This window comes from Rhinatrema bivittatum, chromosome 17 (genome assembly GCF_901001135.1).
Source record: "Rhinatrema bivittatum chromosome 17, aRhiBiv1.1, whole genome shotgun sequence".
In the NCBI taxonomy this organism is placed as follows: Eukaryota; Metazoa; Chordata; class Amphibia; order Gymnophiona; family Rhinatrematidae; genus Rhinatrema; species Rhinatrema bivittatum.
The window spans coordinates 23,429,974-23,453,436 of NC_042631.1; the positions used below are offsets into that span (position 1 = coordinate 23,429,974).

Below are 23,463 nucleotides of genomic sequence, written 5' to 3' on the forward strand. Positions count from 1 at the left end.
CCTGTTACCACACGGGAAAGCAACAGTAGTAGCAGCAGCATGCGACAGACCAAGACTACCACCACCCCCCCCCCCCCCCCCCTAGGGTCACACAGCCTGCTCAAAAATGCATAACCAATTTGCAACAGAGCTGGTCATTCCAAGGCAATCATGGACGTCAATCATCCCCGATTGCAAAGGGATTGCCCATCACAATAGGTCTGACCAATACGTGGTTTGAAGCTCAGTGACCTGGTCATTTAAAAAGCATTCCTTGAAACAGGTTCCACAGTACCAGTACAATCACCACGATGCTCCATTAGGAGTCTGAAACTCACTCTTCATGGGGAAGTCACCACCCTCTCGTGCAAGGCCACTCACAAAAGCTCTGCTCTCCCATCCGCCCACACATTAGAAACCTTACCAGCATAACAGAATACTCCTTCGTCTCACATCTAAGAAGCAACTGATCTACTCATCTCATCATAGCATTCTTTTTATTCTGTAAGGCACAAGCATCTTATGCACTAACACAGCCACTCAATTGGCTAAACATTCAATATATGAAGTTTGATACATTTTAAAATGTTGTCTATTTGCTCAAGAGTACAGTAAACTTAAAACCACAAAAGTTCTAACTTCCAAAGCAACGTAATACATTGAACAGTTACACTAAGTCACCTTCTAGAGAAGGTTTGACTTTGTTGAACGTAACTCACCTTGAGCTAACTAATAAAATCAGATGCTTCATCTAATCCAACAGTTCTAACGTTACCATTGCTCCAAGTAAAACATTTATTGCACCAACCATTGGCTAAGTAGCAAAAGGATCCAAGTTAGCACAGGTCTAACTCCTGTGAGCAATAGGACCACAACCCTGCAGATGTTCTTTGGCTAAGTTGCTGGTTACACACAAGTCACCCAGAGGCACACGTTGCTTTCAGGTTCTTTAAAGAACATTCTCTTAAAAAAAAAAACCCCCACACACACCAACTTCTCTGCCAAATACACTTTTACTACTATTCAGGCTGAAGTGTCCTGCACATGATAAAGCCATGAAATGGCAACGGTGCCATGTAAAGCCTCAGAAGTCCCTGGCACTACAACCAAAAGTGGGAAAACTGTCTGTTGCCTCTTTCACAGAGCCTGACTAGTCCGCGGGAATTCTGCGCTACCGCACCGTACAGACTTTTCCCCACAGATTTCCCCCTTGGTGCAGATGTTCATATTTACCTCAAACGCAGGCTGCATCGCGGCAACGGCGGCTCCGCCAGCCTGTTGGGAGAGGAAAGGGGGCTTTATCTGCAGTCCTCCCCAAATCCCGGAAGCACGGGCCAGGACTGCAGGAGAGGCAGCACAGCACCCGATTATTGCTCAGCAACGCGAGCCTGCCTGAAGAGTTGGGTCGGGGCCTGCAGGAACACGGCACAGCCAGGCAGCTTGAAGATCACACTCCAGTGTTTCCCCAACCAGGTACATATTATTCCTGCCCTGTCAGGAAGTAAATAAAACTCCTGTGTGTGTGTGTGGGGTGGGGGGGGGGGGGGGGGAAAAGAGAGAGAAAGCTGGCAACAGGAATAGCCTTCAACCGAACGTTACCTCCTGCTGCTGCTGCGGGGTCAGTCTCACAGCTCTCATCGCAAGACCTGCCCCGCGGCAGTAGGAGATGACGTTTGGTTAAACGTGGCCGCTGCAGCACACGCCACAATCTGGCAGGCCACAAAGAAAGGTTAAGCATCGGTCAAAAAGTAGGCCCCATTAAAAAATCCAAAACTAGATTAAGACTAGAGGGCACCAGTAACAGTAAGGAGGACAAAGATGCTTCACTCCTTTCAAGAAACAGGCCACATCCAGATGAGCTGATGAGAGCTGCCACCAGTACCTTTAAGGAATTAAGGGCCAACCCTTTACTCAATCCATCCTGCAAAAAAAAAAAAAATTCCAAAATGAACTGGACCTTAACCGAACAAGGAAGAACCCTCGATCACACCAAATCTCAAAACACGTGCCAAACCGGCACATAGGCTAAGGAAGTGGAAAACTCTCTCACTCACAGCAAGGTGGCAATAACCGCAGTTGAATATTCATACTTTAGCAACCGAGCCTTCTCAAGGGCCATACATAAGACAAAATAGATTCAGATCTTCGTAAAGAACAGGACCCTGCCGTGAAGGAGAGAGAGAGAGGACCTGGGGGCTGCCAACGGACCTCGTCCCGCTGGCAGCTGATGAGGCGGCCCAGGCTCTGGGAGAGAGGAGCGTACTGTCTGCCAAAAGGAAAATCACCAAGTACCTGATTCACTAAAGGTTTTTCCCCATAGACACAAAGATGGAAGAAAAGCGTCAATGAATCTGGCCTCAAGTGACAAATGTGAAGTACTATTTAAATGAAAATACTGGCTTGCACTGACATGTAGGATGTTTTGCAATACTGTGGGTTTTTTTTTGGGGGGGGGGGGGGGTGACAAATCTGCAGAATTTTGCAAAGTTTACAGAATGTGCGTGCAGAATTTTCAATTTTTTGGTGCAGAATCCCCCCAGGAGTAACAGTAGTAAAGTGCACGGGAGATGGATGAAAAAAAGTTAATGTGAATCATGGACAGCTGGAGAAAGACCGTTTGTTAGCTTAACAGCTGTGTGTGAAATACAGATCTAACCACAAAATAAGTCTCCCATGGACAAATACCTTCGTGCTTAAAGCATTATTCCTTTCCACGCGAACTGGGGGCTGCCTGGTCGATCCAAATACATCCGGCGAGGACTTTGTCTAAACCACGATATGAAGTGTTTAACATACCATTGTACCTTTAATGGCCGCAAGCAGGAATTTAAAATTTCACTTAATCTTTTAACAAGCGTTAGTAATGCTGCACTTTTTTTTTTCACACTTGACTCATTTCTATGCCACGTTACACTTTTAGTACTGTTTCTTAGACCTTTAAGAGACATTACAGATCCATTTTCACTGGCTTAAAAAAAAAAAAGTTCAGTGTGGGATGTTCCCAATTTGTCATTTAATTTGTTCTTAATAAAAGCCATCAGGTTAAAAAAAAATCCTACACAATTACTGTAATTAAAAAAAACCTCCTGTAACCAGTAAGAAAAACCACCATCTGTAATTGCAAGATTTGAGCATTATCTTTGCATGCTCTGTATTAGTCAGTACAGCCAGGGTATGAGAGTGCTGGCTGAAGAGAAGTAACACGCCGCGCCTGTTCACAGGAGACAAATCAAACATTTGAATTCTGTGCTGGTAAGAGCCAGTGCATCCTCTGGTCCTCTTTACTGCAGGAATACTAAGTGGCATGACAAGGAGAAAAGGGCACTGAAAAGAGATAACAGCAGAGAGACCAACTGGCCCCCCTCTGATCTGCCCAGTTACTCCTGACCATAGGATCTTGACTGTTCCTTATCCAGATCCAATTGGTCCTCTGTCATCCTATTCCGAAGCTAACACCCAGCCTTCCCCAGAGCCTACCACCAAAGCTAGGGAGGCTGTCACCCAAACATTCATCCTCCTAGGTCAATGTGGCATTGGATAGTTACCAGCCACCACTAACCTGCTGGCGAGCGAGCTGGTTGGTTTTAAAATGTATGCTGTTGAGGTATTTTAACATCTATCATTACTCCCTTGTCTCTCCTCTAGGGCATACATATTAAGGCCCTTAAATCTCATAGGCCTTTTGGTGTACAACTTGCACAATTTTGGTAGCCCTCTTCAGGACGACTGCCAGCCCTTTGGTGGTACAGCCTCCAGAACTGGCTACGATATTGTAGGTGAGATCTCACCAAATGCCCTATACAGAGCCATTTTCGTAATAGAAATATTTCCCTATGCATCCCTCTACCACCCATCAGCTTATCACACTGCTTCACTATCTCGAGATTTCTCACAAACCAGCAGAGTTCTGGGGGTGAGAAGAGATTTCTGTCCTTCAAATCACAGAGTAGCTCTGAGCAACTGAAGCAGAGCAATCCACGAGAATCTGCTGAAGGCCTGAAGCAAGATCAGCAATCCCACCCCTTGAGGAAGCAGATCGGTCCTCAGCGCTTCTAACGTGGTGCAGGGATGCCAGGAAGGCATGCTCAGCAATCAGATGGTCAGAAGGGCCATGCAGAGAGATCACGGAAAAGAGCCACGAGCTCTGGTATCTATTTTTAAATAGATGAAGTGCTGATTTACTCTGTGACCAGCCCCTGGGCTAGATAACTGTTTTGTGACATTATGGATCTAAGAAAGTGCCTGTTTGAGTTAGTTGCCTGCAGAGTGTAAGTCAAGTCTTGTTTATGTTATTGTAGATACTTGTTAAAAACTATTACACACATACACGTCTGGAACTCTGAAACAGGGAGTATGGACGACACTCCCCCACCACCACATCAGCATCTCACCCTCCAGCCTGTACTGCTACCTCAGCTTTCAGCACCCCAAATGCACAATTTTACATTAAATATTGACTGCCAAGCACTTAAGCATGCCTCAGACTTTTAGATCATTTCTTACTGTACACACCAGTGGAAGTAGACATCATTGCAGATCTTAGTGTCACCTGCAAAAAAAAAAAAGCTAACTTTTCCTTCTAATCCCTACACAATAATCACTTACAAATATACTGAAAAGGACCAGCCCTAGGAGAGCGGAGGCATTCCATTAACCATCCTTCTTTCTTCTTCTTGCACTCTATGTGCCATGACCTTCTGTTGCCCTGCACCCAACCCAGTCTACCATGCTGTGGTCCACCCTAAGACTGTTCAGTTTATTTATGACAGCACCAAAAGCTTTGCTAAAATCCAAGAATACCAAATCCAGTACATAACTGATCTCATTCATTCATTTATTCTCATTTGATAATTTGCTATTCGTATTTAAACATTATAGCGGAGCAATAAATATGGAGAAATTATTACTTACCTGATAATTTCCTTTTCCTTAGTACACACAGGTGAATCCAAGACCAGTGGGTTGTGCACCTCTACCAGCAGATGGAGTCGGAGCAAAGTTGACACCACAGTATATATATGACCCTGCAGTGACATCAGCCTGACAGTATTCTCTGCAAAAGCCAACTGTGGACAAACTAACAAAAAACTTGATTAACAGATAACCATCCAGCACTCAGCCAACAGGAAAACACCAAGCTCAGAGAGTATAACACCACTAATCTATGGAGTAGATTGATACTTATCAGTACTCCCTGGAACACACAGCCATGCAGGAGGACCATAGCACCACCATTTGGTAGCCAAGGGTGGCAAGTTGGTTTTATCTGTACTAAGGAAAAGGAAATCAGATAAGTAGTAATTTCTCATCTTAATGTACAGACAAAAACCAATGGGATGCATCAAAGATACTCCTGAACAGGGAAGGAAGCTGCCTTAGGTCCAGTCAAAACCGCACGTGTGAAGGCTGCATCTTCCTGGGCCTGCACATCCAGGTGATAATGCCTGGAAAAGATGTCTAAGGAGGACCATGTCGCAGCTCAGCAAATCGACGGGAGACAATCTAACCTCCGCCCATGACACTGCTTGAGCTCTAGTGGAATGAGCCCTAACATGACTAGACAGCAGCTACTCAGAATCCACATACACCGCCATGACTACCTCCATAATCCAGCGGGCTACTGTAGCCCGTGTTGCCAGTTCACCCTGCTTACTCCCACCATGGAGTATAAACAGCCGGTCCGTCTTCCTGAGAGAGTCAGAAACTTCTAAATACCTCAAGATATGCCTCTTTGACACCCAAGACCCGTAACAGGTGCTATTCTTCAACATCTCTTTCCCTGTCCAGAGATGGCAGGAAAATAAATTGATTCAAGTGAAAACCCAAAACCACTTTTGGCAAAAAAGGAACAGCATAGCTATATTGCTCCTGGAGTCATGCGTAGAAATGGCTCCAAGCAAGACTGAGCTTATAGTTCAGATACTCAACGAGCAGGACAAATTGCCACAATAAACAGTTTTTAAGGTCAGTGTCCTCAAAGAAAGGTTACGCATCCGTCAAAAAGTAGGCCCCATTAAAAAATCCAAAACTAGATTAAGACTTGAGGGCACCAGTAACAGCAAGGACAAAGATGCTTCACTCCTTTCAAGAAACAGGCCACATCCAGATGAGCTGATGAGAGCTGCCACCAGTACCTTTAAGGAATTAAGGGCCAACCCTTTACTCAATCCATCCTGCAAAAAAAAAAAATTCCAAAATGAACAGGACCTTAACCGAAACAAGGAAGAACCCTCGATCACACCAAATCTCAAAACACGTGCCAAACCGGCATATAGGCCAAGGAAGTGGAAAACTCTCTCACTCACAGCACGGTGGCAATAACCGCAGTTGAATATTCATACTTTAGCAACCGAGCCTTCTCAAGGGCCATACATAAGACAAAATAGATTCAGATCTTCGTAAAGAACAGGACCCTGCCATAGCAAATCCCTGTGTGCCAAAAACAGGAAGGGAGATTCCACAAGGAGCCTTCGTAGATCTGCATACCAGTTCCCTGATTCAGTCTGATGCCACCAGAAATACCATCCCTCTGTGACTCAATCCTCCAAACCATTCTGCCCAACATGGGCCACAGGAGAAAGGCATTCAGCAGCTTGCCCTCCGGCCACTCTTGAAAAAGGCCATTGATGCCCAAGGACTTTGGATCTCCTCTGCGACTGAAGAATAGATCAACCTTTGCACTGTGAAAAGTTGCAAGCACAAAAACAGAAGGCTCTAGTGATCCATTATTAGCTGAAACTCCTTGTTTGACAATTCCCATGCTCTTGGATCCAGACTGACTGCTGAGTTAAGTCTGCTCTCACATTATCTTTTCCAGCAATATGCGAGGCAGAGATCTCCTGAAAACACACTTCCACCCATTCCATAAGTTGGACAATTTCCTGCAGCACTTACTCTTGGTTTCTCCAAGCAAATTGATGTACGTCACTGTTGCATTGTCTGACATTATTCGGACCACCTGACCCTGCAATCTGTTGCCGAACCACAAGCATGGCAACCAGACTGCATGGGCTTCCAGCCGATTGATGTTCCAGAGAGACACTTCTGCACTCCAGCGCTCTTGCACTGTCACTTCCTGATAGTGAGCATGCATCTGGCGAGAGTACTTGCCAGTCCGGTGATGTTAGGGCAACCCCTTCTCAGATGACCCGCTTTTAGCCACCACTGTAGTTGAGAGCAGACCTCCATGGACAGGTGAAGCCAAATTGAATAGTCTTGAGACTGTGGGCTCCAATGACAGAACAGTGCAAGCTAAAGAGGACACATAGGCACCCTCCCCCACAGCACCACCTTCAAAGTCGTCACCATCAATTCGAATACCTGAAGATAGGACCACACTGTCAGGCAAATTGTGTTAGTCAATAGCTGCACCCGCGCCATCAGCTTCTGAATACAGCTTTCCGGCAGGAAAGTCGCTAGAGTTACTCTAGCGACTGTGCTGGCTGAAGATTGCTCTTGGCCAGTTTCACAACCCAACCTAGCTCCTACAACAAGGAGATCTTGTGCGAGACCTGGAGGCTCTCTTCCAGACTCTTAGCCCAAATCAGCCAGTCGTCTAAGTATGGGTGTACCAGGATCCCATCTTTTCTCAACTCCACCACCTTGGAAAAAGTTATGGAGACTGTGGCCAAACCAAAAGGTAGCACTCAAAACTGATGATGTCCCAAAACCGCGAAACACAGAAATAGTTGATGCTCTAGTCAGATAGGAATATATGCAGGTATGCCTTGGACATATCCAGAGACAACAGGGACTCCAGACTATACTGCCATTATCACCAAGCACAAAGTTTACATTTGAAAATAAATCTTTGAGATGCAGAAATGGAAGAAAAGATCCCGCCCCTTCTTGGGCACAACGAAATAAATGGAATAGCGGCATGTATTTTCTTCAGATGTGAGCACAGGAACCACAGGCTGAGGAGTCTTGATCATGTACACTCCCCTGCCCGTCTCTTCTGTGGAGAGTTGCAGGGAGACACCATGAACAAGTCCCAAGCAACACTGCAAAACTCCAGCACAAAGCCATTCCTTATCACCTCCAGAACCCACTCGTCTGTCGTGATCTCAACCCACCTCCAATTAAAAAAAAATAAAAAACCAAGAGGAAACCTCTCTCCTGATCCCGGAGGAGGGTCGGCACACCTTCACTGGGAGGCTCAGAGTGCTCTATTACCTGAGCCCGCGCATCACCTGGGCTGCCTAGGACGAAAGGACTGGGATCTACCCAAAGGTAGAGTCTTCTGAAGAGCTGCTTCTCTGTAGGGTGAAAAACATCTGAACCTCTTAGTACAACCTCTTGTGCTGAAGGGCTGCAGCATCTGTTTCTTATCCTATAGCAATCAAGGAACTGAGGACTCATCCAATTTATTGGCCATTTTCTCCAACTTACTCCCAAATAAGGCAACTTCGTAAGGTTAGACTTCAGTTGTATCGGCAGACTAGTTTCTCAGCCATAGCCAACACCGAGCTGCTATTACTGAAGCCACTCTGCTGGCTGACGTGCGGACCAAATCACAGCCTGAATCTACCAGAAAGGCAACTGCTGGTTCTATCACTGCCATGGAATTTACACCAAATTCAACCACCTCCTGAGAAAGCAGTAAACAAGAGTGAGCCACCAGGGAACAGGCCTTTGAAGCATTGCCATTGCTTCAAAGGCCTGCTTAAGAATAGCCTCAATTCTGCTATCCTGTGCATCTTTTAGGGCCACTCCCCCCTTCTACAGGAATAGCTGTCCGCTTGGTGACAGCGCACTGGAATTGTACAAGGCCTGGTTATTTGTTTTAAGTCTTGATTGGTTGAGATTTGATGGCATTTTCTGTGTATTTTAGCTGGGGGTCTAATGAGTTGTATGGTAGGGTGGTATGTGAGTTTTATCAGGGATGTTTTCCAAGCAGTTGCATGTGTAAATGTAACATACCATCTTAGCAAATTTCAAAAGCCCATTTATGTTCAGAAAGTGCATTTACATGGGTAAAACCTATGGATAATTCAATGGCATATATTGTAGCAATTTTCAAGAGCCCCATTACACAGGTAAAGCGCATTTACACACACACACACAACCCAGTTTTAAGCATAGAAATGCTTTTGAAAATCCGGCCTTTACAGACTGGTGAATCCAAAACCAGTGGGTTATGCACCTCTACCAGCAGATGGAGAGCGCGCAAAGCTGACATCACAGTATGTATACATACTGTGATGTATGTATACTGTATACATACTGTATGTATACTGTATACATACTGTGATGTCAGCTTTGCGCGCTCTCCATCTGCTGGTAGAGGTGCATAACCCACTGGTTTTGGATTCACCAGTCTGTAAAGGCCGGATTTTCAAAAGCATTTCTATGCTTAAAACTGGGTTGTGTGTGTGTGTGTAAATGCGCTTTACCTGTGTAATGGGGCTCTTGAAAATTGCTACAATATATGCCATTGAATTATCCATAGGTTTTACCCATGTAAATGCACTTTCTGAACATAAATGGGCTTTTGAAATTTGCTAAGATGGTATGTTACATTTACACATGCAACTGCTTGGAAAACATCCCTGATAAAACTCACATACCACCCTACCATACAACTCATTAGACCCCCAGCTAAAATACACAGAAAATGCCATCAAATCTCAACCAATCAAGACTTAAAACAAATAACCAGGCCTTGTACAATTCCAGTGGAAGACCAGACCACAGTGATAGTCTGCTTTGTTACACTGGTCATCTGGTACCCTCTAAAACATACTTTCCCCCAAAACCTGCAATGCCAACCACCCCTGGTACGAGGACCTTGGACTCCTTCCTGGTACATAGTTAAAGTATCAGACAAATACCTTGTACTCCCATATATAACCAATAAAGCAAGGAAATGATTTTTAAAAATCATACGCACATATCAACTGGCAACAAATGCAGGCTATGCAGGACTGATGCCTGCTTTTATCTCATGGTCAATAAGCTTGCTGTAGTGTTTTGCACCAACTGAAGTCACTTGGTATTACCTAGAGATAAACCCTAATAGAGTGAATCACAGCAGTGTAACCTAGGTAGTACTAACACATGCACTAAGGTCAATAGATCCTTATGATCTAAAGTGGACTGGCCTCCCCTAATCATTTGCAAGTGATTTTACTACAGCCAACAGCTACAGCTATTTGGTATTGCTACACCTCCTTTCCAATTTTAACATTTTGTACAGATACGATAGAGAAGGTACAGAGAAGGGCAACCAAAATGATAAAGGGGATGGAACAGCTCCCCTATGAGGAAAGGCTAAAGAGGTTAGGGCTGTTCAGCTTGGAGAAGAGATGGCTGAGGGGGGATATGATAGAGGTCTTTAAGATCATGAGAGGTCTTGAACAAGTAGATGTGACTTATTTACACTTTCCAATAGAAGAACTAGGGGGCATTCCATGAAGTTAGCAAGTAGCACATTTAAGACTAATTGGAGAATATTCTTTTTCACTCAACGCACAATAAAGCTCTGGAATTTGCCACCAGAGGATGTGGTTAGTGCAGTTAGTGTAGCTGGGTTCAAAAAAGGTTTGGATAAGTTCTTGGAGGAGAAGTCCATTAACTGCTATTAAGTTGACTTAGAAAATAGCCACTGCTATTGCTAGCATCAGTAACATGGGATAGACATTGTTTTGGGGTACTTGCCAGGTATTTGTGACCTGGACTGGCTGCTGATGGAAGCAGGATGCTGGGCTTGATGGACCCTTGGTCTGACCCAGCATGGCAATTTCTTATGTTCTTAAAGAGCCTACGATCTAACAGGCCAATGCAACATAGTGCACCCAGCCTATGTAAAGAAACATCGTAAACCGGTGTGAAGGTTCACACCAACATCGGTCTAGGAAAAACCAGGAAATAAATAAACAACACACAAATTACGGGTCCAAACCAGTGCGCAGCTAATAGCGGTCATCACATGTAAATGCCATCTCGATGAGGCTATTAGCTAGCACCCAGATGCAAAAAATAAAAGTCACCATGCACCAGACATGCATGTTTTAACCCACAAAAAATTAAATGCCAGCCGAGCTGGCGTTAAGTCTTGATGAGCCTCAAGCCATCAACAAAAAACGCAAAAGATACTGTTTTTTCTATGGTTCCTCCAACTTAATATTGTCACAATATTAAGTAGGAGGAACCACAGAAAGCAGCAACATGAAAAAAAGAAAAAAAAAAAGTCTTGACAGCGCTCAGGTTAGGAAAATGGATGCTCAATTTACCAGCAACCATTTTCCTAACCCATGCACAGCCACGTCTCCTGGCCGCCCAATGTTTAAGAACGCGCTAGGGACCCACAATTGATCTCTAGTGCATTTTTTTGGCATGGCACCTCATTACCATACTGCGTCATGTGACCAGGAGAGATGGATGGGCTCGTGTTAGGAAAACACGCGCTCAATACGAGCGCCCGTATTCTACATGCTTTTATTGAATTGGCCCGTAAATGGGTAACTGAGACAATGAGAGAGAAAGCAGACATCAGTGGGAGGAAGATTTTGAATCCTGGTTTGCTTCCTCAGTCACCCAAAGAAATTGACCAGATTTGCTCCCTCAGGTAAAAACCATGCTGCTTTGAGTGCTTCAACTCGCTGGAGTCCAAATACTTTGCCACCTCCACAGATAGTCCCAGCACAAAATGTTTAGACAGACCAGCCTGTAATCTCCACCATCTGCCCTTCCCCAGTACCAAAGAACCACTCCCATCTCCAAAGACCTTCAGTGGCCAATGACCTGGATTGGCCACTGTTGGAAACAGGATGCTGGGCTTGATGAACCCTTGGTCTGACCCAGTATGGCATTTTCTTATCTTAAAAGCGTTCCCTTTTCAGTTCTGCTAGCCCTCTCATCTGTACATGGTGTGGCATTCGCCGTACTTCCATACTGACCTTCTCTAATCCCCTTCTTCGGTGAATACCGAACAGAAGTATTTTTCGCTCCTCACCCTCCAGCATCCTTTCTTCCTCTTAACCCTACAATCCCCACCTCTGGCCCTCGTACCTTCACTGACACCTGAAGAGAGTCGCCCCCTTGCTTTTCTGCCGTAACTAGCTTTTCTTTGCTGTCCTACCATTCCTGCTTCTTTCAGCATTACCCGGCATTTGTCCCTGTGCTCTTTATTCTGAGATTCCTTCCACTTCTTCAAGGCTCTTCCTTTTGGCCTTTTTTTCAGCCACTTCTTTGACCAGTTGATAGAATGTACCTTCATTTTCAGAAAGCATTAGATAGGAGTCCCTCATGAGAGATTCCTCAAGAAATTGCCTCCTATCCCATGACTTTTCAATGTCCTATTGTGGATTGGTAACCAATTAAAAAAAAATAAATAAAAATCAGCTTTCCCAATGGAGAAAGGTAAATAGTGGAACGCCTCACGCCTGTACTTACTAGTACCGTTTAATATATTCATAAGTGATCTGGCAAAGGGAGCAATGAGTGAGGAGATTACATTTTGTGCTACATGCAAATCTGGAGTTGATTAAACAAGCAGACTACAGAAGACCTTTGGGGGACTGGGCCCTCAGACAGCAGATTAAAGATAACATCCGTAGGGAAAATTATAGCTACGCACTGCTGGCTCCCACATTAGCAGTCCCCACGCAAGAAAAGGATCTTAGAGCCCGTGGACAATGCACTGAAGTCCTCAGCTGTGCGTGTGTGCAAGCAGTCAAAAAGCAAACAGAACGACAGGAATTTGTAAAGAAAAGGAGACAAACCGATATATCCATGGATCCATAAAGTGACCACACCTTGAGTACTCTGATTGCCCTACCTCAAAAGGATAAAAGTGGAATTAGAAAAGGCACACAACAGGACAATGAAAGTGATAGACCGGTTGGAGCAGCTCCCTTATGAAGGAAGGCCACATGGGTTAGAGAAGACATGACAGCTGATATCAGAGGTTTCTAAAACCCTGAATGGGATGAATCAAGTAAATAGAGAAGGGTTAATTACCTGTTCAGATACTTCCATGGAATATCTCCTCATTTTAGTTCTAACAGGTAACAGACAGACAAAGCAGATGCGGAGAAAATTGTTTTGCACTCAATCATAATCATGCTGTTGCCAGAGAATTGTCGTCAAGGCATCTAGCATAGCTAAGGAACTCGTCCAAACCCCTTTTAAATCCAGAGGAAACGTACATAAACTATTATCAGCCAGGGAGACTCAGAAAAAGTCATCGCTTATCCCTAGGGGTGGATCTACTTTTTGGGATCTGCCACCACATGAGGCAGAATGCTGAGCTCTACTCTACAGCTGTTTGCCAATGATCAATACTTTCAAATTAATTGGTTCTGAAAACACAATTCCTTTGAAACACTATACTAGTGTGGAAGCACAAAGGGAACCTTAAAAGTTAAGTTCACGACCTCTTATAAACTTTTTATTTGCAACCAAAAACAAAAAAGGAGGATGGATATATTGACTGACCTAGGATTACAATCATGGAAGCACACAAGGTAAGTCACACACAGTTTATGTGCAATCACTGCATTATATGATGGTCAACCTTTCACACACATTTTTTGAGATATATCATACTAGCTTTGTTTGAGGGGGATCTTTATTATGAAAACCAAACCATTTTTTTTAAAGCCTATTAAAGCCATTTCAGGAAACTCAAGAATCATGTGCCAGTCCCTGCTTAGGAGCAGGGGAGAAGCCCCTTACTCTACAGAAATAAGCAGTGTTGAAGCAGTAACCTAAGTGAGCTCCATTTATTTCAGGAATCCAGAACTGCTTCTTTACCAGCGTGCTCATTCTAAACTTACTTTAGGAGGCAAAATACATAACATTTCACACAAACAGAACAGTCTCTCTATTGCAAAGGATTTAAGAATGACAGAAGCTTGCAAGTTAAAAAAAAAAAAAACCACGACACTACAAAAATGTGTTAACACAGCATTTAAGCACCGCTGTAAGCTACACTGAAATGCTCCCGAGCGTATGATAAATTACTTACGTACACATTCCTTGGATGTAAACGCATTGCCCTGTAGGATGTTTGGGATGAGGAATTACCTCATGCTAAGAACTATTTGGTTTCTCCCCACTATGTTGCCCTAGCATGTGAGTCGCAGCTTAAAAATATCCTCCTATAAAATTCAGTGTGAAGCCAGGGGCACAGGATCCAGTCCATGCTCAAACCCCCAAGAAAGGAACACCCGTTAAAATCCTAAATTCTCTCTCTGAAGGATGCGTAGAACTAAATATACATGGTCACACACACACACACACCCATTAGATAAACCTTTCCCCTTCGGCCATCATAAGCAATGGGCGGAGAGGAGTAAATTCACAAGCAGTGAAGTCCCACAGCAGATCTGGAAATCCCTCCAGCGAGCCATAAATAAAAACACAGGAATGAAATCCAATGGGCAAACAAACATCCTTTTGCTTAAAAAATGCGTTAATAGCTCAAGTTGTCATTGCCGGCCGCTTTAAGTTTGCCTAGGAGTTGCCTTTGTGATGTCATCACGCCCCAACAAAAGGAAACGTCAGCGGCATCCGCCAGCAACAGCCCAACACGCATCAGCGCATGAAGGTTTTACATCGCATGCAGATGTTTACATAAAAGTACTCCAGGAAATGTAAGAGCCGCTCAAAGCTTTTAATGGGAGGAGTATGGGGGGTCTGGTATTCCCCCCAAATACTGTGGTCACCTGGAGTATAGCACGTCCCACCTGCGGATCTTAAGAATAGTTTCAAGGGAATTTTACTGCTAGAGAAAGGAAGCTGCTCGGCTTTCCGATACACCCCAAGCCCGGGAGTGCTTTGACAAGCGAGGTGGCAGCTCCTCTATTCAAGACACTTTGAGTCTCATCTTCCCTGATAGTGAGAAGGGGTTTTTTTTTTTATTTTTTAATAAAGGCAATCACAGCACTAAATTGAGAAATGGCCTGGAACTATCGAGTCCTCTGATAAAGGCCAATGATTACCAGACATCTGCTGTACCAGCTTCTATACCCCCCTCGCCTGGACCAGATACAATCAAAAAAAAACCTTCAGATGCCTTCTATAGCATTTGCAGGTTTATTTATTTACTTATTTGTTGGTTTTTTTATATCCCGTTGTTTGGAGCAAGCCTTCACAACGGTTTACAGGAACAACAACTGTTTACATTAAAACAGAAAAACTGTTTACATTGTAACTGATTACATTATAACAATAAAACTTGGGAAGGATATAATTTGAAGAACATTATAGGTAGGCCAAAGAAATACAGTTATCCATAGAAATACTGAACTATAAGTAGATTAAATTAACAGAAAAATATGTATTATAGGAGCATATGAGGAGATTCAATAAAAATTTGGATACATAGTTGATTGTTATTAGAATCTCTATAAGTTGAAAAAGTGTATTAATTCTTATTTGTCATTGCTGTGGATAGGCGAATCACGTGTTATGTGAAGGGAGAGTTTGGGAGCTTGTGGATCCGTACTGGTGGAAATGTATCTTATCCTATGCCTTCTCCATACGTTGGCTCGAAAAGCCAAGTTTTTAGGAGTTTTCTAAATAGTTTTAAGTTGCTCTGTTTCCTTAAGTTTTCTGGTAGAGTATTCCATAGGCTTGGTCCCGCTAGGGCGCTCTTTCCCATACTGAGGTGAGTCTGGATAGTAATGCTTTATTTGTTGTTCTTGGGTTGCGTGGTGGGGTGTGTATATGTGGATTACAGCATTTAGCCAGTTAACTGTCTTGTGTAATATGGAGAGTGTACTTTGAACTCAATCCTTTTGTCAATGGGTAACACAGCTAAGCACAGAAATGAAGTTTTATTTTTAGTATAAATTACTATCTAATAAGACTGCAATATCTTCTCAAGGGCTGACGCCATCAATTGGTGACATCGGCATCTGAAAGAATCACCCATTTCTGTATTCCTTACTTCACCAGTGGGCAACCGTTACATCAGTTACTTCAAAGTCAAAAGCTTTAAATGAATATTCAGATCTGTGCAGACATTACCTAAAAATGACTTAAAATCATCCATAAGTGATTCCAAATACAAAAATAAACTCAGATTTTGAGTATTGTAAATAGCAACCTTTTATATACTTATGCATTGTAAAGTGCTCCACATCCTCTCCTGACTGCCAAATCAAGCCTCCTGTCTTAATCTCACCTTTGTCAGGGAACTTGTGTCAATAAAACTGACAGTCAGGGCCATTTAGGTGCCAGAAAACAACTTCCACACAGCTAGTTGCAACCATAGCAAAAGCATCAGCTGATGAACAGTACAACACTGGCACATACACACACAAAAAAAAATATGGGTCTCCTTACAAACATTGGTCTGTGTCCATGTAAAGTAAAAAAAAAAAACGCATCACGAGGGCTCAGTCCAGAGGGTTTGAAAATCTGATGTATGCTCTGTTCTCATGACAGATTCCCTTTGGCCTCCCCATTCACCGCCTCCAAAGCTGCAGAGTTAACAAGGGGAGCACTTCCTCTCTTTCTGTCACGTGCCGAGCGTGAGCTCTCAGCTCTGAGTGGTGGGGACCGGGGACCGAGCCGATCCCACGGGTTTACCCGGCGAGGGACGCTGCTCCGAGTCCTCCCCTGCCCGTACTCCTCATCTCGTCTGCTACAAGGCACACCCTGCTCACATTTGCATGTATAACAGTATTTATTCTTTGCACACCAAAGTCACTCAGCTCCAGCCTGCTTTATGTCACACACAATCCCATCCCCCCCCCCCCGGCTCTGTGATCTAAGCGCCATGGGGCACGGCCAAAGTCAACACAAACTATTTAAACACAATGGGTGCACACAAAAAGGTCGTCCGTGCCGTGCCCATTCCCTCCCCCCCACCCGCGACTGCTTTTGGCTCACTCCTAACAAAACTACGAGGGTGCCCTGCACCCAGTGACGATCCCTACCCCCCGGATGAGAAGGGCATCGCAATGGATTCACTTTTTACTGAACCCGGGCAGCCAGACAACATGAAACCGCACATTAACTTGTAGTAAACAATGGCAAGGACTCGCTCTGCGTTCGCGCTGGAGAAATCAGGAACTGCTAAGCAGGGGAAAAGTCAATGCAACAGCAACTGGAGTTAGACAGGGCCCCTCGCAGCAATGAGGCGGCGACCTTTAACTTACTGCTGGGGTCAGCTGCTTAGTGGCGTGGATGGTCAGCCCCATTTTGCACTTTCCAGCCCCCGTTCAATCTTTTTTTATTATTTTACTGTACACTGATGCAGTTTAACAGATTTACGTTTCCCCTAAGGAGAGATCACAGGGCTCACCAGTCCCCCCCGAAGTCTGATCAGCCCAGACCTCGCCCAATTCAACAAACTTAAGCTCGCACGTTTACGGGGGGAAAAAAAAAAAGTGTTGCAAGCAGCAAAACAGAGAAGGTAAAAAAAAAAAAAAGACAAAACCCGCACACAACTGTTCCCGCAGGTCAACAGCGCACGCAGAAAGGGAGCCGGGCAAGAACCGGGCTAATGGCAGCGGGCAGCTCCGCCAGGCACGGGGCTCGCCTCCGAACCGGACCGAGTCCGCAGTCTGGGGCAGGCAGGGCCGGTTTCGCTTCCCTGCCGCGGGAAGGAGTTTTAACTTCGGCTGGAGGAGGGAGGGAGGAAAGAGGGAGAGAGGGGATGGTCTGGGATTTCTCAAAAAGCCACAAGGCAAGCGCAGCAGCACCGCCAACCTGGAAAACGGAGAGGGGGAGGGGAGAAAACTTCGGCTCGGCGCTGGGGGAAGGGGGGGGGGGAGCCCGCCTGCCCGCCTCCTCCCCGATCGCCTCGGCCAGCCACGACGGGAAGGGGGGTGGACGAGGACGGGACGCCGAAGCCCCTCTAGGCCGGGAGCGCTGAAGTCCCCCCGTCTCTGCCAGGCTCCGGGTGAGGAGAAGGACGGCGATCGGGGGGGGGGGGGAGGGAGAGGGAGAGGGGAGCACCCACCTGGATGAACTGGATGGTGAGAGCGGATTTGCCCACGCCGCCGCCTCCCACCACCACCAGCCGGTACTTCTCCTGTACCGCGCCGTCCTTCCAGCCTGCCATGGGCGGGGGGGGGGGAGGAAGGGGGCACCCAACTCCCGGCTCCGGGGCGCTCTCCGACCGCGGGCGGCGGGAACGGTACCAGGGCGGAGCGGCGCCTTCCGCGGCGAGCCCGTGCTCCTGGCTCTTGCTGCTGCTGCTGCTGCTGTCGTCGCCTACCGCCGCCACAAATGGCCGTCTACGGGCAGGGGCGCCGAGGCGCCGGGCGAAGCGGGCGCTGGATATTCATGAGGGGGGCGGGGCGGAAGCGCCATTTCTGGCGCATGAGCGGCGGGAGCTTGGGCGCGCGCGCGCCTGGTGAGCGCGCGCCTGGTGAGCACGCGCTGCTGGCCCTGGAGCACAAACAGTACGGACGGGAGCTTCAAACGCTCCGTCCGTGTCTGCGAAAATCTGTTCTGCAAGCTCTATACTCAGTGGGGTATGGGTCCAAATTAATAAGCGCCCCACTTCCAGCGCCAGCACGGGAAGCTGTTCCGTCAGTTTCAACCGATTGTTTTTACTGAAACAAAAACCCTGCGTGTTTTCCAAAAAAAATAATGGGGGCTGGTTACCAGGTTCCACTGACATTTGTATCTCTCAACAAGCAGATTTTACTTTTCGTTCTACGGAATTGGTGATGCTGAGAGTGATAGACCTGGGGTCATTCCTCATCCCACTCACTAAAGGCTGCATATTTCCCTCACACAAATATCTCCTCTGTTCTCCCAGTTTTCTCACTCTTTCTCCCTTCTAGGTTTCTCCTTCCCTCCATTTCTGCTCCCTCATAGCTTCCCTCCTCCCCCTATCTTATTCCCCTTTCCCTCCCTTAGTCTTTGCCTAATTTTTCTCATTCCTCCCTCTCACCTCCTTCTGCCATCCCTCCCAGCCTCCTCCTCATTGCTATAGTGCTGCTGGACACAGGCAGTGCTTGCCCCTCCCACCTTCGCTATTCCTCAGGAGTTCTGCTAGTGCAGGGAAAGAGACCACAGGTAGAAGGGACATTGACTGGAAAGAGAGAGGAAGCAGTAACAGGCGTTCGCTGGAAGGAGACGGTGTGAGGGAGGCTGTGCTCTGCAACAGGACATTTCCAAGGGGTGAGGGCAAGAGACACCCCCCCCCCCCCCCCCCCCGAAGCAGGGAACTCGCTTTGCTAGAACCCCAAGCTTTGATGCAGGGAGAGCCACATGTACCCTAGCATTCCAGTAGTGATGGAAATTGAAGGGCTCCAAGAGCAAATGGAAAATGCAGTAGTCAAAGGACTGCCTTGCTCAGTGTGACTGGGCCGTGAATGGGTGAGGTTTGAGGTACTGTTGTGAGGAAAATGAAATTGCATCCTGACAAGGGCTAAGGCCAGAGAAGTAAGGGAGCCCAGGCATCCCCTCCCTTGCAGAGATATTCTGCTTTACACAGCGCAAGTTGTATTTGGTGCCGAGGTGGCTGTCCAAAACTGGTCGGGAGTACTGAGTGGAGAAAATAAAGTGTGGGGAAGAGGGAGACATGAGGGGGCTACCATGACCAGGGGTTCAGGATATCACCTAACCCAGAGGTAGAGTCCAGGGGTTTAGGATCAGACCTGCTACAGCGATTCCTATCCATCCACAGGAGCAGAGGGCTGACCCCATGTTATGTTGCTTGTTTGAGAAGTTGTAGATCCAAGAAGAGGTGCTGATTAATAAAGAGCAACCGCTGAGTTACCTGTATTTTGAACCTCAGGATGGCCTCTTATACCAACAGAATAAAAGACAAGTAATGGGAAGGGGGAGAAGGCACATGCTGGGCTCCTGGGTATTCTAAGTGGGGCACAGGGAATTTACACGCACTAGGAGCAGTTTGTACACTCACACACATGTTGCTACAATTCTTTTGGTCCAGTATATACCAGGGGGTGCACATCTTGCCCAGAATGCCAATGCAAGAAGGGGCATGCTTCACTCAGCCTGGATCCCAGTTCCCTTTCAGTAGAATCAGGATGGATTTTAGAGGCCCGCTAGAAAAGCGGCAGGGTATTTCAATGGTTGAGGGGATCTCCCAAAGTCCACTAAAGACTGAGGTCTACCAGATAAGCTATACCAGACGACCAAGGCACAAGGGAGCTATTTTAGATCTCATACTTCGTGGAACACAGGATTTGGTGAGAGAGGTAACGGCGATGGGGCCACTTGGCAATAGTGATCATAACATGATCAAATTTGAACTAATAACTGGAAGGGGGACAATATGTAAATCTACAGCTCTAACACTAAATTTTCAAAAGGGACTCTGATAAAATGAGGAAAATAGAAAAAACTGAAAGGTGCAGCTGCAAAGGTTAAAAGTGTACAACAGGCGTGGACATTGTTTAAAATACCATCTTAGAAGCACAGTCCAGATGTATTCCACGCATTAAGAAAGGTGGAAGGAAGGCAAAATGATTACCGGAATGGTTAAAAGGTGAAGTGAAAGAGGCTGTTTTAGCCAAAAAAAAACTTCAAAAATTGGAAGAAGGATCCATCTGAAGAAAATAGGAAAAAGCATAAGCATTGTCAAGTTAAGTGTAACACATTGATAAGACAAGGTAAAAGAATTTGAAATGAAGTTAGCCATAGAGGCAAAAACTCATAATAATAACTTTTTAAAATATATCCAAAGCAGGAAACCTGCAAGGGAGTCGGTTGGACCGTTAGATGACCGAGGGGTTAAAGAAGCTCTTAGGGAAGATAAGGTCATTGCAGAAAGACTAAATTAATTCTTTGCTTCTGTGTTTACTAATAAGGATGTTGGGGAGATCTCAGTTCCGGAGATGGTTTTCAAGGGTGATGAGTCAGATGAACTGAACCAAATCACTGTGAACCTGGAAGATGTAGTAGGCCAGATTGACAAACTAATCACCTGGACCGGATGGCATGCACCCCAGGGTTCTGAAGGAACTCAAAAATGAAATTTCAGATCTATTAGTTAAAATTTGTAACTTATCATTAAAATCCAATGTACCTGAAGACTGGCTCCAGGGGTGATCCAGGAAACTATAGACTGGTGATCCTGACTTCAGTGCCAGAAAAAATAGTGGAAACTATCCTAAAGATCAAAATCACAGAGCTTATAGAAAGACATGGTTTAATGAAATACAGTCAGCATGGATTTACCCAAGGGAAGTCTTGCCTCACAAGTCTGCTTCATTTTTTTTGTAGAGGTTAACTGTTAACCCTCAGTGTGTGGACTCTTGGTCTGACTTATGATAGATAAGTCAGAAGATGGATTGAAAACAACAGTCTTTGAAACTGACCTTAGAGATGATATGATTTGACCACGTAGTTAAACCTCAAAAAGGTATTTATTCAAATAACATAGTTCAGGAACAAAGCACTAGACTTTCAAACAAGTGAATACATGGAAGAAACAGGTAATATTCAAACAAGGCTAAATAAAGGCAGAGCTCTAGCTGCAGTGAGGCATTCACGGTTGAAGACAGTTGCCAAGACAACCAAACGCTTCCCTGCAGAGCATATAAGGAACAAACATAAGATGAGAATTCTAAGAACACAAGCCTCTTGAGAATTCTAACAGTACATAACAGCAACATACCAGCAATCAGAACAGACAGACAGCGACAAGTGTCCCTGAGATGATATGCACGCACACATACCCCGCATGCGTTCGCATGTGCGTGCACACCTCCCGACGTCAAGGACGTCAAAAGCCACGGGTCATCATAACACGTAGCGCCGGTAAACTTCCCGGACGCTGCGATGATGAGCCAAACAATTACCACCCACCCGGTTCAGCGGTAAAGTCACAACAGTACCCCCCTTCTTACGTCCTCTCCCAGAAGGTCTGGGTTTATTTGGATTGTCCAGATGATACTGACATAACAAAGATTTGTCCAGTATATTGGAAGCTGGTTCCCACGTGTTCTCTTCGGGTCCAAAACCTTCCCATGAAATCAGATATTCCCAGCGTCGTTGATGAAAACGTACATCAAGAATTTCATGCACTTGGTAAATAATATCCGCATCTGCAGCAGTACTAATAGTTTTCAATGTATTACTATGGAACTTAGAATAAATAAATGGCTTTAGTAGCGAAACATGGAAAACATTATGTATTCGAAGGTTAGATGGAAGTTTCAGCCGATAAGAAACCATTCCAATGCGTTCCACAATTACAAATGGACCAATAAATCTCGGAGCTAAACGCATTGATGGAAGTTTAAGGCGTATATTTCGAGTACTTAGCCATACCTTTTCTCCCGGTTGAAAAATAGGTGCTACTCTACGATGTTTATCTGTAGTTTTCTTAGCTGTAGAAGTTGCCCGAATTAAATTATCTCGTGTAGCATCCCAGAGTGATTTTAGTTGTAATGCAGTAGATTGAGCTGCAGGTGAATTAACCATTAATGAGAGAGGTAATGGGGGTTTCAATTGTTTTCCATAAACAATCTGAAAAGGTGAAAACCCTGAAGCTGAATGAACGTGATGATTGTAAGAAAATTCCGCCCAATGCAACAAGGACACCCAATTATCCTGTCTTTCACTTATAAATGATCGTAAATACGTCTTTAACGATCTGTTAACTCTTTCTGCTTGACCATTACCTTGAGGATGATACGCTGTAGTAAAATCCAATTGAATATTGAATTTTTTGCATAAAGCCCTCCAAAATCTTGCCGTAAACTGTGTTCCTCGGTCTGAATTTATATGTTGTGGTAAACCGTGTAATCGAAAGATGTGTTTAGTGAAAAGTTGTGCTAGTTCTGGTGCAGAAGGAAGCTTTTTGAGTGCTACAAAATGGGCCATCTTAGAAAACCTGTCTACAGTGACCCATATAACTTGTTTTCCCTCAGATAAAGGTAAATCCACAATAAAATCAGTGGAAAGGTGAGTCCATGGCTCCACTGGAATGGGTAAAGGCTGTAATAATCCCCATGGTCGTCCTGGCAATGGTTTTTGTTTTGCACACGTAGGACAAGATTCCACATACCTTCTTACATCCAATTTAACATTTGGCCACCAATAATATCGGGAAATTAATTCTAATGTTCGAAGCCTCCCAGGATGCCCGGCAGTTAAGGACTCATGGCCCCATGAAAGAACTTGTTTCCGCAGTCGTGAAGGTACTACCATTTTACCATCACAAGAAAGATTATTACTTGCAATTAAGATTTTAGCAGGGTCAATAATAAATTGTGGCATATTGTCTGAATCTTCCACTTCACAGCTACGTGAAAGAGCATCAGCTCTGATATTTTTTGTAGCAGGACGATACTTTAATAAAAAATTAAAGCGACTAAAAAATAGAGACCATCGTGCCTGTCTTGGATTCAAACGTTGTGCTTGACACAAATATTCCAAATTCTTATGATCCGTATACACTATCACTTGATGTAAAGCTCCCTCTAACCATTGCCTCCATTCTTCGAAAGCCATTTTAATAGTCAATAGTTCTTTATCTCCAATACTGTAATTCTTTTCAGAAGAAGAAAATTTTTTGGAAAAATATGAACATGGTAA

At 45.0% G+C, this 23,463-nt stretch overlaps 1 protein-coding gene across 2 annotated transcripts in view; it reads right to left on the minus strand.

Moving 5' to 3' along the window:
- Positions 1-18,204, minus strand: part of RRAS2 (RAS related 2) — a 75,849-nt gene extending 57,645 nt beyond the window's left edge. Inside the window, exon 1 of one of the 2 annotated variants that reach the window (XM_029582433.1) lies at positions 17,900-18,204. In XM_029582433.1, the coding sequence (XP_029438293.1) occupies positions 17,900-18,001 (102 nt within the window). In that variant the 5' untranslated portion in view covers positions 18,002-18,204. Of the gene's footprint in view, positions 1-17,093; positions 17,151-17,899 lie in introns of those variants that run through there. The other variant, XM_029582435.1, reaches the window with a different exon arrangement.
- Between the last annotated feature and the right edge of the window lie 5,259 nt (positions 18,205-23,463).